The following is a 16,457-nucleotide window of genomic DNA, read 5'->3' on the forward strand; positions in this document are numbered from 1 at the left end:
CCCCCCCGCCGGGGGGGGATGCCCCCCCCCCCCCCGACCCGCAGTGGGGGTGGGTCGTACCAGGAGTGCATCTCCGCGGCGGAACGTTCAGGAAGTGGCTCTGGGATGGCTTTGGGCTCCCTCCGCAGCGGGAAGTGTAGAAAGTGCCATTTTTTAAAATGACGTTAGCGGTGCCTTCAGGATACTTGGAAAATCAGCGTTCGTCCGCGCCAGGGGCACCCCGCGTCTTGAGGCGCCGTGCTGTCCCTCTGGCTTCTCACGGCAGCCCCCGCTTAGAGGAAGCTGTGGAAGCTGTGGCTGCTTTGGACTTCCACTGTGCAGGGATCACCTGGGGAATGAAGGCTTGTCCTCCTGCGATGCAATCGTTTGCTAATTTATCGTTTCCCATGGTCTTTTCACACTGTGAAGAGCGGCTCAATAAGCCAAAGATGAGTACCTCACAGGAGATCGATCGTTCAATAATTCACCTCCCTGTGAATCACGTTTCTAAGCGAGTTTTTCTCTGGCATTGAGTATTATCCGCCTGCACGTCTTCCCCTGTATTCGGGAGGGCTGGGATGGAGTTAATTTCGCCGCCAGCAGCCCCCAGCGTGCTGTGCTTTGCTTTGGGAGCTAAAAAGTGTTGATAACACACCGGTGCTTTGGCCACTCATCTCCAGCATTCCTCCCTCACCAGTAGGCTGGGGGTGGGCAAGATCTTGGGAGGGGACACAGCCAGGACAGCTGGCCCAAACTGGCCAAAAGGATATTCCAGAACATATGACGCTTATTCAAATATAAAAGCTAATTGCAAGGAGTATGAAAGTGGGGCATTCATTATTTACATTTGCCTTCCAGAGCAACCACTACACACGCTGAAGCCCTACCTCCCAGGACATGGCCGGATGTTGCTTGCTGATGGGAAGTTGAGAGTAATCTTTTGGAGTTTTTTACCTTTGCTTGAGCTTCCACTTTAATAAACTGCCTTTATGTTGACCCATGAGGGTTTTTTCCATGTTAGTTCCTTCCCCCTCCATTCTGCTTAGGAGGGGAGTGACAGAGCAGCTTGATGGCCTCTTGATTTCCTGACAAAATGAACCCATCACAGTCCTTTTGATGCCCAATATGGGGCATGAAAGAACAAGAGTTTTATAAGAAGTGCGCTACAGCTGTATGGTTATTCAGCATCAAGCTCCTATGCAGGTCACAGAGATTGTTGGCTGCACTGCTTATTTATTTAGTTGCGCTTGAGAACATGTTAATAATAACAATGGCTCTGTCCTTTGCCCTGGTATTTCTGGCCTTGCTCTTCTGGAGGAAGTATCTTGTGGAAACATTGGCTTTCACAGGTAGTAAAATGTAAGAAATATTATGTATCAGAATACTTTAGGAAATATTATGTGCAAATACATTAAGAATAACTTTGCTATGCAGATATTAACTAGTTAACATTATAACTAGGGTCAAAGTTACAAGATGCTTATATAGCTTGAGTTATAAGATACCAATATAACCTGAATCATAACTTTCTGTACAATGTAATAGCTAGTATATGATTAACTAATCGCTTAATGCTTAAATAAATGGAAACTCACCAGGTGAATAATCTCAAAAATAGACAAGTATTGCTATATTGGGAAGCAGCAGGATGTACTAATGAGAAATTGGCAAATGTAAAGTCAGTTAGCCACAAAATGGGGAATTGAAACCAGTTAGATCCAGAAAGACCAAGAAACGCCATAACTGTGCGTGCTCCGAAGACAAGGTTGAAAAGTTCAGATGAGAGGAAGACCTTGAGCCTTCATCGAAGAAGACCCCCGAAGACCCCCACGATCACATTATGCATGCTCTAAAAGGCAGATTGGGGGAGGAACTATGTTAATCCCTTCTAAGAAAATGTAAATCAGTTCTTAGAAAAATTATGCATATGCATTGTGGTTTATTAGTATGTATAATGTTAAAGCATATAAACTGGAAGTTTGTGTAAGTTTGTGTGCCTCTGGCCACGGCCAAGCACCCAGCGCTGTCGGTTTTGCTCTAAGTGACCCTTGTCCCCTATCGTCCCTTATTAAATATATAAAACCCCAAAAACAGGAATGGGCTTCATTTCTCACAATGAGGAAATATATATCTCTCTCCATACCCGGGAATGATGCAGATGTTTTTATTGTGCCGGCTTCTGAGGTCCTTGTTCATCCCAACATGAGCTGTTTAATACTACTAATTAACACTGTTAGCATATTATGGGGTTTGTGGAATCCGATATCATCCTGATCTAGGAGAAGACAATTTTTGGATGAAGTGATACTGAAATGTGCCCTGAGACAGCTGGTCCTGGGGTGCAGGGTGTGTGGAAGGATTTGGGCAGATTCCTGGGGCAGTTATCACCTACTAAATCCTGGAAATTCACACCTGAAGAGGCAGGTTACCCTGGCAAATTGATGTGCCACAAACGGATAGAAAGGTGCCTTGCCTATCCCAGTGAAAACCAGCAGCTTCTAGTACTGTACTGGGTCCTGGCCTGTGCCTATGGAGCCAGTTCAGTACTCTCAGAGGAATGTGGTTGAGACAGGAACAACTACAGCAATTCTCCCAGTACTGAAAAAGAAACAGTGGATGAAGAAATAAATGGATCCATATTGTCAATTAGTAAAGGAGGAGGAGGAAGAAGAGTAAAGGTCTGATCAAGAAGCTGGTTCTTTGACAAATGGTAGGAAAAATGAGTGCTAATGTCTTCACAAATGGCTCTGGAAGATTGGGTTTGGGCTCTTCACTAATGGTAGAAGAAGTGGGTTTTAATTTCTTCACTAATGCCTAGGTGTGAAAGAACTTTACCACAGAAGTAAAAGGCCTTGGTAGGCATTGGTGTACAGTATACTCTGGTGTCATCAGGCTACAGGGGCACAGAGCACATCTGGATCTCTTCAGTGATCGAGGGGTGCCAAGAATTGTCTGTATAGAAGGCAGAGTAACCAGTATGCATACTACAACCCTACTTCCCAGGAAGTGTCTGGATATTGCCTGCTGGGACATAGAGAACAAATCGTTTGTTATTCTTTGCTTCTGCACTCAGCCATTGTTTTTGCTTTATTAAACTGACTTTGTCTTGACCCGTGAGGGTTTTTCACCACTTTATTCCCCACCTCTGTTCGTGCTGAGGACTGATAGAGTGGCTTTGGTGGTCACCTGGTTCCCATCCAAGGTCAACTCATCCCGTTCTCATTTAAAAATGGATTTCTGCTACTCATCCATCTTCTGCACTGAGATTTCATATAAATTACCCTGCTACCCATTAAGGGACTAGAGAAATGACATAATACTAACCTTGGCACAGATGGTTTTGTATCACCTGGCTCCTAGTGGAGTGCATCAAAATAACAGGCAAGGCCACTTTTAAAGAAGGCAGTGAAAATACAGCCAAAATTTGTTTGTAGCTGCATCCACACAAGGTGGGAAAAGTACAGTGTAAACTTGTTTCTTAAGTGACTTAAAGAAATCAAAGTACATGGGTGGGATTTCGGAGTTCTTAATCAGGCAAAAGTGCCTGAGTGAATCAACACGATATAAATGTTGAGAGGAGTGAGTGGCTGAGAGATCCTAATATAGGAATGAGTGGCTGATGGATGCTAATATATCTGGAATTTCTTGTAACCTCCTGTAAGGCCCCAAAAAAATTTGCTAGATGGGACTTTTAGAAGGGCTTAAATTTGTTCATGTACTCTTGAGTTAGGCGCATGAGAGAAATACTGACAAGATATGCTCAAAAGGTCAAAACAATAAAAAATACTTTACTGGCCACTTTAGAAAATCAGAGAACTTTAGCAAAAGGTTTAAAGCAGCATTCAGCCAACATGAAACACTTCCCAAAGCATTAACTTGGCCCATTCAACTTAGCAAACTCTAAGCCTGTTCAGTTTTAAGTTACTCAAAAATTCCATGAGGAAATTAGAAGAAGAAGAGAGAAAGACAGAAAAGATACAGAAAAGGACACATACAGCTACCCACTACTGGGTTCCAGCTGCGTTCAGATAGAAGTTCCAAGAGGAGGTAGGGTCAAGACATATGCTTGCCTCATGTTCAGCTTTAAATACACCTTGGCCTTCCTGGGTCCTTCCCCCAAGTCTTCTGGTCATTTGGTCACTCTGGAGCTGTGTTAGGGGCTCCAGAGGCAGGTGTAGAGATTTCCTCTGCTGTGCCAGGGACTGTTGGGCTGGGATACAGGCTCTAGGGCAGGAGGGGTGTACAGGGTAGTGCACTGCCTCGCCAGGGCAAGGCTCACCTGTCTCTTCCTCCATACACATGCATCCCAAAATGTCTCGAGACATCAATGTTTACAGTCTCTGACACCTCTAAACTCCCCATCATTGTTATTTAGGGATGTGCAGACAGAGAAACCAAGGACCAACCATTTTAATACCAACGCAGAAAGTGGAACTCATTGCTTTTTGACTCAGAAGGGACTCTGACCTAAACACTGACACAACAGTCTTTGCCACATCTGTTGGCATGCTGTGGGTGTGTTTGTCAAAACAGTCATGAGACAGAAAACTAAACTCTTTTTTTTTATAACTCAGTGAAAATGAAACTTGGCAGCTTGCAAGCCTCTCTGGGTGCAGCAGGGCGTTTCCTTCTCATGCAGCATGTCATATGTATTGCCAGTGAATTACTGAGTCTGGAAATTACTGCATTTCCTCATCTATATGAGCAGAGAAGCAGCAGAAACCGGAAAGGGTGGACCCACTTGGGGGGGCAGTACTGTATGTAAGCAGTAAGGGGTTAGGTGTACTGGTTGATACGGAATGCTCATAAAGAACAAAGAGCACTGGGAGGAGGTGCTCATAAAGCCCAGTAAGGCAGCAGAAAATTATGTATAAAGCCCTTTATACATAGTTCCTAAATCCCTTCTGTTGTCACTGTAGAGTAGAGGTGTCCGTGTGGGTAAATTTCCAAGGGAAAACATTTCTTTTGCATAGGAGATTGAGTAATAGATCCCCCAAATTCCTTGTGTACCTGTATATCAGAGCTCATGGTGCAGGTGCATCCATTGCATGGAAGGGATGGGTCTTGGCATAGTGCTAGCAATCCTGCTTTTTATCTCTGCTTCTTTTTCAATGATGGGAAAACCTCACTTTGAGGGGAAGAATACCCTTCATAACACATCCAGGAAAGAGAATTGCAGTGCATGTCGCAGGCCTTGGGTCATGTTGAGCTTGGCAGAGCTACTCCACCAGCAGCTCTCACTCTCCTGTACAGTCAGCATCTTCTGGCTCCTGAGAGTACAGTGCCAAGCCTGCATCAGATCTTGCTGTGTCTTATCACAGACCTTCACCTGGTGCAAGGCAGACTCAGCTCTCAGCTGAAGGCACTGCATCTGTTGCAGTGGCAACATGCGCCTGACACCAGCACAACTGGAACTGGGAAACAAACATCACTCCCTCTCCCCTGAGGACAAACTACACCATACTTCAGGGCCTGGGGACACCCACCAGCCCCAAGAGACCTGACCAACCTCACCTGGGGCGCCCTTTGGCCCATGTGATACCAAAAAGTTTAATTCAATTACTACTGTAACTGTGAGCTTTCAGTAGAAAGACACTGTGGCTGAGAACTTTTAGCAGAGAAGACACTGGGTCTGTGGACCTTTAGCAGAGAAGCGAGGTGTGCAGAAATTATTCTCCATGCAAGGACATTGGAAGATAAAGAGGGGACATCTGGCTAAGGAATACAGCTACAGCCAAAACGAAGACTGAGTTTGGGAACTTGGGGAACATGTTTTTTTATGGTAATGGCCAAATTATAATAGGCATGTATTAACTGTATATTAGCAACACACTTGTAACAATCAGGGGGATGCCAGGAGGAGTGATCCCCCATGCCTTCCAGGCCCCTAAATAAATGATGCCCTCTTTAACACAAAAAAAAATGGTGTTAAGGTGTCTTATTCCAGTTTTTGGAGATTTGGTAACACATGGGCCTGGCAATCCCAGGGCTGAATCTGACCCTAGTTCCCCTCACCAAGCCTATTTCTGACCCATGCCAGCAAGCAGATATCCCAGCCTGGCCTCAGCCCATCCCCATGGGCCCTGGGCTGGGGGCTGTGCTTGGCTTTTCCCCATCCTGCCACCTCCCTCACTGAAGGCAGCAGAATGGACCCTGGCTGAGGAAGCCTCTGCTTCACCTGTCCCTTGGGGATCTCCACATGTCGCCAACCCTTGGGAAGAAACTGGCCCCTGCTGCTTCCTGATACCATACATGGAAAAACATGTATTTCCTGGTATGTATATTTCTTGTGCCCCACACAAGACAGCTAGGTAACAAAAATACACCTGCCATAAACAATATCTCCAGCTATTACAGCTATGAGGGCAAAAGTTTGTGGTGTAGGTGTGGTTTTGCGGAAAGCTGCAGCTTCCACCAGCATGATTATTTCAGGATGTTTAATTGACTTTAAAAGCCTATCTCCAAACTGATATAGTAATACTGGTGATGGACTTCTGTTTGCCATGGCTTATTTCTGAGGTCAAGAAACAGGTTACAGAGAAATCAGGTGCTTCAGAATAACAGCTTTAAAAGAACTTTTAATTAAGCACATAATAATTAAAAGACAGTGCAACTGATGGCAAATATATGCCTAAGTTTTTATTTTGCTGCCTGTTGCCCTAATGCTGAAAAATCCCTTTGCATCTCTCCTGTCTAATGCTTCTTCCACGTTATCCTTCTCTGTTACTCCTTTTCCTTAGAGCCCAACTGCTTAACCATGGCTGTCCCAGAATCATATAGGCCAGTATACTCGAAAACCACCTGAAGGACTATTTGTCCCCCATGAAGAAGTCTGTATGATTGTACAGTTGTCAGTGATGCACACACAATCTCTGGTGCTCTTTCCAAGACAAAGCTTTTTGTTCCTCTTGTGTCTGCTACCAACACAGCCATTCTCCAGTCCTATTCTTTACATACATAAAGCAGTTGTGGCACAGTATGTCCTAAGTCGGGACTGGAGTCCTATGGCAGCAAGAACTGTGTATCCTGTTAGTAAAGCAATATAATCTGTTGTGCATGCCAAGACCTCTAGCAATGTCTCTTAGCTAGGCTTTAACCCAGCTATTGACAGGAGCATCGAAACTGCACAGCATAAAGCTCACTTAGTATCACAGAAATAGTTACCTCCCTTTGCTATTTTTATTTCTGGCTGCTAAACAATTTGGAATAACCCAGCCAGTTCAGACTGCTTACATAAAGTGTAGTCACTCCTGTGGAAGCAGTTTGAATAATTCTACAGAGACAAGTGAGGGACGAAGAATGGGCAGGGAGAGTAGTAAGTGTAACCAGGGCAAAGAAACACGCTCCTTCTGCACCTGTCACCTCAGCCTATTTGCTTTGAAGGCAAAAGAGCTGAGCAAGGAGGAGTGAGGGCAAAAGAAGAAATAGAAAGGTGGAGAACAGAGGAGATAATGAAGGTTTTGGGAAAGGCACTTCTTGAGGCTCATTGGTGCGGGCTGGGACTGGTAAGTCTCCCCAGTGTGGTGCCTGAAGGAATCTGGAGAATTGGCAACCAACAGCTGGCAGCAGCAGAACAAACAAAACCACGAGGCTTGTGGTCAGAGATGAGTTATCCTGGAAAAAAACTGAAAAAATAAAACAAAGATACATGGGTTTGTACACTCCTGTTTTGAATTAAATACATAAATTTTCCCCAGCTCTTGTTCAGGTAATTTTGAGTCAGTAACTTCAGACTCATGTCCTTGTTGCTTCCATCCCACTATGTTCTAATGGGGTGCAGTGTGTGGTTGTTACAACCCACTGCAGAAGGCAAAGGTAACCCAAGTTGTTGGCAATAGATCCCTTGGGGCAGATTAGAGTGAAAAAACACTAAAGGGTTGGTGTTTGTAGATATACATATGTTGGGTTTATTATAGTACAATTTGGTTGCAAAGAAAAACAGGAATGTAGCCATTTTGGTTGTTTTATTATCTATAACAATATTACAACATGGAAGCATCGCAATACGAAAGTGCAACAACATCACCTAAGGACGTGCCCAAGGGAGGAGAAAGAGAGAGAGAGAAAGGATGAGGGGGTGAGGCTCTCGCCACCTGTAGGCCCAGGGACAAGACTTGGTTGCTGTGCAGTCTTGGTCAAAGTGGTAGTTGCAGACCAGATCTACCGGGTGGGGGTGAAGTCCCAAAGAAATAGTGGGGAAAAATCCCCAGGAAAATCTGAGGAGTAGAAGGAGCCCCACAACCCAGTGGTTTGTGCAAGGCAGGACAATTTAGACAACACATGACAAGAGGCACCATCCAATCTCTAAGGATTATCTCCTAACTCATTCATAGCCCATCATTCAGCCTCTGTTTTATCAGATCAGAGATTAGCCATTACACACCCAAAAGCTCACCTCCTCCATTTCAGCAAAGCACCCTGGCTTCTCCACTAATGGGGGAACGTTTTGAGTCATTATCCCTCAGCAGTTCAGTCTCTCACAATTGTGTGATATGCAAATGCCAACTCCCTGAGATCACTAGGACTGTATGAAGCCAGTTGTGAAAATAACAGTAGCAGAGGGTTATCAGGTGCTCTGTAGCACGAAGACCAAGTTTAAATCAGCAAAGAACATGTCCATCTACAACACCAAGGACTGGACAGGATTTTAGCAAGAGAGAGTGGCATTGAGCCTTACTTCATGAGAAGCAGAGGTGACAGTCTGGTGACACAAAGGAAGATGATCGCTCCTAGGAAGAGACGTCCAAAGGTCAGGAGATGTTTATGTATCAGGAAACTAGTCAAGAATCTGTGCACATTTACTAGGACAGCTAATTCAAATACGTTCCAATCCGCATCTCAGCACTAGCATGCTTCTGGCAGCACACCAGGAGAGATTGGCAGGATTTTCTGTGTTTGTTTTTGTAATGAGTATGTGTCAAGTTTTAAGCAGGAGGTATTTGTTTTTAGTGACGACAGTGGGCACCGCCATCATGGGTTCAAAAGTGCGAACAGTTTTTCTAAATTTCTCTTGTCCCCTTTTGTGATTCAAACTCTCAAAACGAATCCATGACAAAGACTTCTAAAAAGGACACCCTCTGCCACCCATCCTCCAGGACCTTCCAGTGGAGCCAGTGTGATCCCCTCCGTCCCAGGGGTACAGCGTGGCTGACATAGCCATTCCTGCACAACTGAGCATCTGTGCAGGACGTTTCCTCCAGCTGTAGGACTGCTCGTTTGGTCTGTATCTAGACTTTTGTCTTGTTCTGGAGATGCTGGCAGGATTTACTCTTCCTGAATTACATACTTTTTACCAAGCACTACACCCAACCCTCTCATTCACAGAGGAAGTTGTGAAAAACTTTGCTGATGTGTCCATTCCAGTTTGTCAAAAAAAAGAGCCTCATCTGAAAAAAGGCCTATCTGCTTTACACAGTTACTGTCATACTACTAGAGGAAGACAATATAGCTGTGATATACTCTGATTACCTTCAAAAATAGCAGGGATCGCTTTAATTTAGCATCTGAATACTACTTATTCAAAGGTCTCAGAAAGATTTCCACAGCTCTTTTAACTCCTACAGGCTTACAGAACTGTTTCATTATATTTTTCATTATAGCACAAGCGGGCGACCAGTTCTGAATTACCTGCTGCAGACATTTTTATCTAAAAACCCCAGAAATTTCTGCAGAATATGACACAAATGTTTTGTGTATCTGGAGGTCATGGTGTTATTACAGTTATGGAATATAGCCCATATTGCAGTAAGGGATCTCTCTCTGTTTGGGTTTGTAGCTATTTGCTTTAGGCTTTCTTGTTATTGGAGCATGGTGTCTCCACACAAGAGAAACTCAGAAGTGAAAATTTGACAGAGCTGACTGAAGTCCATGGTGCTTTTGCTACTCTTGATGTCCATTAAAAAGACAATAGATATCCTGAGAACAGTGGTAAAATTTTTCTAGACCTTGCCCAGTATCTGAATCACCTATATCCTAAAATGTGACTTGTACATTTTAAAGCATGCAGGTCACTGACTGGCTGTGAAAAAGTATATGGCTGATCCTCTACTGCACTTCTTTCTTCTTTCTGGAAATAAAGCTGCTTTTTTTTTCATTTATTTTACCTTAGAAAGTTCAGTAAAATTGAGGTCTTTAGAGATTTCTTAGCCCAAGACTCAGATGTCCCTCAAGAGCTAGTTCATCTATTACAGGAAAGGCCAAGGTATTGAAACTTCAGCACACGTATTTTGTCCATTCTTGTAATGTATTGAAGTTAAGGAGCAAAATCAAAATGGGACTTCGTTCACAATAAAAATTAGGTTAAAACACTGCCAGTATTTACTGGCAATGAAAATACTAGAAAACAATAATTTTTTTCCTGTAGACCAGTCATGCAATAAACATAGAACCACAGAAGAGCCCAGGTTGGAAGGGGCCTCCAAAGTTCACCCAGTCCAATTTTTGGTGGGAAATGGAGCCTTGATGACATCTAGCACCATGTCCTGTTGCACCTTGGAAACTTCCAGTGATGGGAGGGGTCTTCTGCATCCTTGAGGAGGTTTTACCAGTAAGTGATTGTTCTGATTGTAAAAAATTTCTTTCTTATGTCTCAAGATGAAGACACCTGTAGATAATTCAAAACTTTTTTCTCCAAATTTTTTCCACTAATATATAATAATTCTATGTAGTTAGTATAGTACTTTTAAGTTCATCTCAAGCTTCCTCTGACACTATGCCAAAAAACCTGATCTTTCAGAAATACTAAATCTCTTCGGAAAAAAACAGTAACAGAATACATACAACATTATGCAGTAGTATTACACCATCCAGACCTCACAAAATACTTCATAAAAGTAACTCTTACATGCTGAAGAATACACAGTCACACAGGAAATAAGTTACAAAAATGAAGGAATAAAACAGCCCTTTTGTTTCATACTTCCTGAATGGCCCAGATGGTTTGTTTCAAAGGAAAATATAAGTAGAATACCAGAAAAACTACTATCATTGTGAACAGCACCGTGGAAAAATCTAAACACCATGGAATGATGCGATTACTGTAATGGGGGAAAAAAAAAAGGTGGCATAAATTTGGTCTCAAAAATTCCATCTTTATGCCATTTTAAGACCATGGAAAATGCTGTTTTCATAATAACATGTGATTAATTGTCACAAGCATCCTGCTTGTGACAATTTTTAATGCCAGACGAAGAGATAACAAGTAATGCTTTGGTATGGTTGCAAAGGACAAATGCAAACTGTCCTTTGTGCCCTCTCTAAAAATCAGGACTTAGTCTGCAGTCAAGTAAACATCAATTTTGCTACTACAAATGAAAGCCTGAAGGATTTGCATCAGCTTGACAGGGCAGGGTCTCAGCACTTGTCTGGGTTATGCTGGCCCAGGCTGATTCTGATAGATTTTAGAGGCGATAGCAACCACCCAGTGGTCACGTTGGGTTTAGGTTACCTTTAGTTAATTGTGACAACACAAAGTTACTTTCTGTTGACTGTGTTATCTGTTATCCTAGAACAAAATTGGAGGTAAAAGAACCAAAAATGGGATGGTACCAGAGATCCCAGGCTGGGAGGACAAACCACAGTGGTCATTACAGGAAGATAAGCTTGTTAAACCAGTTCAGTTATAAAAGAAAGAACAGAAATTTGAACAGTTGAGAACCAATAGAGAGCAAGTTCCCCTACACACACTGCATTAAGGGAACTCCACCTATATAGTGTGCACCATTTTTTCCTGTAAGACTTGGAGAGTAACAAATCTTCAGCTTGTACAGCAGAGTATTTCTTTTTCCCTAGGAAATGCAACTATGAGTGGTTTAAGGTCCATAGAAAAAAATGCCCATATTCTAGGTAGAGAAGTCATATTATGGTTAACATACTGACAAAAAAGAATTATTCCAAATTCTATCAGGCATATCCTATAGGGCCTTGCACAAATCATCCTGTTCCTCTGAGTGCTCCAGGGCCAGCTCAAGTAGACTTAATACGAACTCCTTACCTGACAGGACTGCATGAGCAGGGTGTGACGAGGGGATGCAAATACTTCAGTTATTTTCTCATCATGAGGTTCCAGAACATGTTTTGCTTCAGAACTCATAAAAATGCACTATAAACTAGGGTGAAAAAAATTCATCTTAATTGGGGCAATATTGTCCAGCAAAAACTCCTCTTGCCTTACACAAATGCCTGATGCTGTGTATAACAGAGTGTGACACATACTCTTGAGCAGCTGTTCTACTCATAGAAGCACGTTTTCACCAAAGCCTGGACCATGAGTGACCAACCCAGAATAAAATTACTGTGGCTAAACAAGTGATCCTATGTCAGTTACTGTCCTGAATTATATATGGGATCATCTGATTTCAGTGGAACGAGTCTGAGACCTTTTTTTCTGTCATGGGATGGGGGGTTATGTGGGACAGGTGGGGTTAGGTAGGCACTGCATTAACTCAAAGCAGCTCCTTGTCTGTAAATAGTTTTAGTAACACAACGTTACTGCCAGTACTGTTTCTTCTGTTGTTGATACACGGCTAACCTCTGTTGCACAAATTTTGTGTTAATACTTTATTCTGCATCCTAAAGAATTCACTGCAAGAAGTGTGGGTCTGTATTCTGCAATAATAAGGGTTAAAAGAACTGTCTGGACACTCTGGGTGCTTGTCAAGACAAGCTGAAAGGAAGCAGAGGTCTGTGAATCAAGGTTATTTGCATTCTTTCAGTTATCTCTTCCTTGGCAACTGGAGACATTTTTGAGAAACTGTGTTAAACTATGCTGCAGTTTGGCATTAAAAACTGTAAGAAGGGGTGAAATATGTCATTTTCCACTAACATGCACATCATGGGAAATTATTCAAGGGCAAATGAGAAGACATTTCCAGATACAGGCAGGTCACCTAGAAAAAAAAAGCAGCTGTTTTTTACAAGGAATTCTGTAAAAGTAGTAGCATACTGGAATGCTGCTCAACTTGCTTCTCTTTAAAAACAAACAAAAAAATCAGGCTTTTTTTGTTCAAGCAATCCTCATCTTTTAACTTCCTATTCTGCTTGAGTTGCAGTCTAAAACCCTAATAATCTTAAGCTTTCAACCTGATTTCAACAATCATCAGTCCTTTCTTCAGTATAGCAGATCTCTGCCTTTTTTTCAGCCATGTCTCATGTTACAGGATGTAGTCTTTGGTTCCAGTTTCGCACAGAAGACAGTGTTGTGCCAGCCAGACTTTATTTGCTTCCCCTGTGTTACAATCCCATGCTCCAATTCTTTCTTAAACCTTATTTACTATTTCTTAATACTCTCTTTTAACTGCTCAAGGCAAATAAAGCAATGTTGACTTTGAAGGGGTCAATAACAACTTACAAATAAGCTTCAAATATATTTCCTGGGGTTCCTAATATATTTGAGTTGGAATAGTAAGTACGTGCTGCAGGTAATGAGTGGTAGGACTTCAAAATGGTATAAAGTCTCATAGAATCAGAACAGTTTGGATTGGAAAGGACCTTTAAAAACCATTTAGCCCAACCCCCCCTGAAATGAGCAGAGACATCTTCAACTAGACCAGGTTGCTCAGAGCCCCATCCAACCTGATCTTGAATGTTTACAGGGATGGGGCTGCCACCACCTCCCTGCACAACCTGTTCCAGTATTTTACCACTCTCATTATAAAAAACTTCTTTCTTATATCTAAAAGAATATATTAGATTAATATTATCAGACCCAAAACTAGACAGATCTTTGCATTTAAGAAAATAGATTTTATAATTAAAAAAAAAAGGTATTCAAAATCCATATTGTTTATTGACACTTAGGCCACCTCTTCTCAGCATGAGAAAGATTTTGGTAAGATTGCAGCTCTTCCATTGCATTATTTACTTTTTTCTTTAAAATTAAATGATCCTCCTTGTGTCAATGGAAAAAAGTCACTACATCTCTCTGATGACTGTGGAGTTGTTTCAGTTTCATGTCTTTCTAAGAAACTAATTCTTGCCTTCTGAAATTTCATAGCATTGATTGCTAAATATATCAGCTTTCCTCTCTGGGATCTTGGAAAGCATTAAGAGTCCAACAGGCTGTTTCCATTCATTCTTCACCACTTCTTTTGCCCCAACACCATTTCTGAGCTCTGGCACCAAAATACACTGGTTATATCTTCCTAAATAATTTAAAATGAAATCTAGATAATTTGGTTTTTATTTGCTTTAATAAAAACAAATTCATTTTTTAACACGCTGTCACACAAAACAATCCAAACTGGAATGGGTCAGAGCAAAGCTTGCAAGGTATGAGCAGGCAGGGCTGACCTCCAGTTGGAGCAGTTGCGATGCAAATATGAAAAAGTCTTTTGATGGCTGCTTGCAGCCAAACAGAGAAATAGACTTCTTCACGCTGCTTCCACATGGGCATTAGGATTTTGGCACAGACAAACAAAATTTTAAAGCTTCATACAGGCGACATCCAGTAAAATGAGCTGCATCTCTGTGCTACAAACTGTAACACCAGTATAAGGTACAAATTGAAGATTTTCCTACTGGCTGGTCCAGGGCGGATACTGACAGGGCAAATAGCTGTCAGCAACAGCATGGACAAGGAAGAATTGGAGTAAATGTCTTCTGTCCCAGATTGAGTATGAGATCCAGCAGATTCCTACTCCCATTTCCAGCTGCTCTGGGTGAGGCTTGTGGCAGACTGCCCAAGGCCATCGAAAACAGATTCCTCCTCAAAGTTCAGATCCTGGAGCAGAGCCAAATTCATTGGATCTGAAGTTCAGTGCTCCCCACACTCCTGGTGCTTCCCAGGCCAGTACAAAGTCAAGGTTAGTGTACAGTAGGTCGCCCTCTCTTTGTCCCTATTAACCCTTTGCTCCCTGCCCCACTCATCCTAACAGCTCCTGAATCTCTTCCTGCAAGTCAAAGCAAAAGTGCACCGTGGCCAATATAGTTGTCACTGCAACCTGGAGGTTCAGGAAGCCACAGGCAGGGAGGTGGCAGGACTGCTGTCTTCCATCCAGGTATTTTTGCCAAGGTCAACAACTGGGGAACCTGAAGTCAGTCTCAAAAGGGGATTTTGTGGAGATCTGTCACGCCTGAGGGCACAGCAGGGAATTGGACAGAGCAAAACTTTGTAGCAACCATCCCAGACAGTGCTGAGGACAAAATGTCCTTGGAAGGCAAAGCACCTTATAGCAAGGTACCACCAGTCCAAGTCACACACTTAAGTGGTTTTGTTTCTTGCTTTACATGTTCATTCCTCAGAGGGACTGTATCTTCTTCATGCCCTTGGCCAGGATCGTCCTGTTTAAAGTGACACCTGTGAAGGGATACTTGCAGGATAGAGTTTTTTTCTTCTCTCTTCTGCAAAATGAAAACTGCTTTGTTTATTGCTGTCAACATTTCACAATTAATGTATAGTTTCAAAGATGAAGACAGGTGTTTATGAAGAGGATGAGAAGAAGCTGAAGTTACATTACACTAGATTAAGAGATGCCAGTTGTAGAGCATCTTCAAGTGGAATGATGCCCATTTCTTGGCACTGCAGCTACAAACAAGACACAACAAACATGAATATACTCTGGTGTTTTACAAAGCAATACACTTGCTACATCACCCTGACAAGGCACTGCAGTGACACTGCCATCCTGGAGAAGCTTTTGGGGATAATATCTAAAAGAATGTATTAGAACTGGCCCAAATCCATGCTGGGTGTGCAGCAGTTTAATTCATGTGTGTTCCACTAACTCCTTTGTGTGCAACCCTTCTAGTCAAGATCACTCTGAGAGCAACAGGTTTCATTGCATCAGGGCTATGGTCTCTTCCTCCACTGCAAAGAAGGGAACAGCTTCCCGTCTCCTGTACACTGGTCATACTCCAACCGTGAGACCCAGAACAATGCATGAGGTGGTACAGAATCACAGAATCACAGAATCATTCAGGCTGGAAAAGATCTTTGAGATCATCAAGTTCAACCTTTGACTGACCTTGTCAACAAGACCATGGCACCAAGTGCCACATAAAATAGTTTCTTGAACACTGTTGGGGTCTCCTCCCCCTGCCATGGAGCCCTGGGAGAGGGGCCCTGAGGGGAGGCACGGGGTTTCCCTGCCCCTGGTCAGCCTCATTCCCCATTGGTTGGTTTGTGTTCCCCGGTGTGGCCAAGGACCCTCGGGTCCTGTGACTGGAGGAGTTCCTGAGGACAGCCCCGGTCATTCGGCTGGAGAAATAAAGACCTCTGAAACATCTACCACAAATCTGTCCATATATACTTCGTTTCCACAGGATTCCTGGTTTGATATATGCTTGTTACAGCAATCCCCGCTGTAACAAAATGGTGGAGAATTGTGAGCAGAACGATACCAATCCCTGAGGAAGATTCGTGAGTAAAATAACCACTCTAGACCTCTCTCTTCTCATCTTGGTTTGGATATTCTCTCTGGACTATGGAAGAATCGTGGGAAATGGGGCTCTCTGAGCCACAGAAAAAAATGTATCTAGAA

At 42.9% G+C, this 16,457-nt stretch overlaps 2 protein-coding genes across 2 annotated transcripts in view; one reads left to right on the plus strand and one right to left on the minus strand.

Moving 5' to 3' along the window:
* TRANK1 (tetratricopeptide repeat and ankyrin repeat containing 1) overlaps window positions 1–1,984 on the minus strand; it is a 51,457-nt gene extending 49,473 nt beyond the window's left edge. Inside the window, exon 1 of the mRNA XM_017734423.1 lies at window positions 61–1,984. Within this exon, the coding sequence (XP_017589912.1) occupies window positions 61–71 (11 nt within the window). The 5' untranslated portion in view covers window positions 72–1,984. The remainder of the gene's footprint in view (window positions 1–60) is intronic.
* A 6,712-nt stretch (window positions 1,985–8,696) lies between these two features.
* The window catches only part of MLH1 (mutL homolog 1), a 28,829-nt gene continuing 21,068 nt past the window's right edge, over window positions 8,697–16,457 (plus strand). Inside the window, exons 1-2 of the mRNA XM_017734424.1 lie at window positions 8,697–8,705; window positions 9,549–9,558. Coding sequence (XP_017589913.1) covers window positions 8,699–8,705; window positions 9,549–9,558 — 17 coding nt within the window. The 5' untranslated portion in view covers window positions 8,697–8,698. The remainder of the gene's footprint in view (window positions 8,706–9,548; window positions 9,559–16,457) is intronic.

The sequence above is a fragment of the Corvus brachyrhynchos genome, unplaced genomic scaffold, assembly GCF_000691975.1.
Source record: "Corvus brachyrhynchos isolate BGI_N302 unplaced genomic scaffold, ASM69197v1 scaffold94, whole genome shotgun sequence".
Taxonomy (NCBI): domain Eukaryota; kingdom Metazoa; phylum Chordata; class Aves; order Passeriformes; family Corvidae; genus Corvus; species Corvus brachyrhynchos.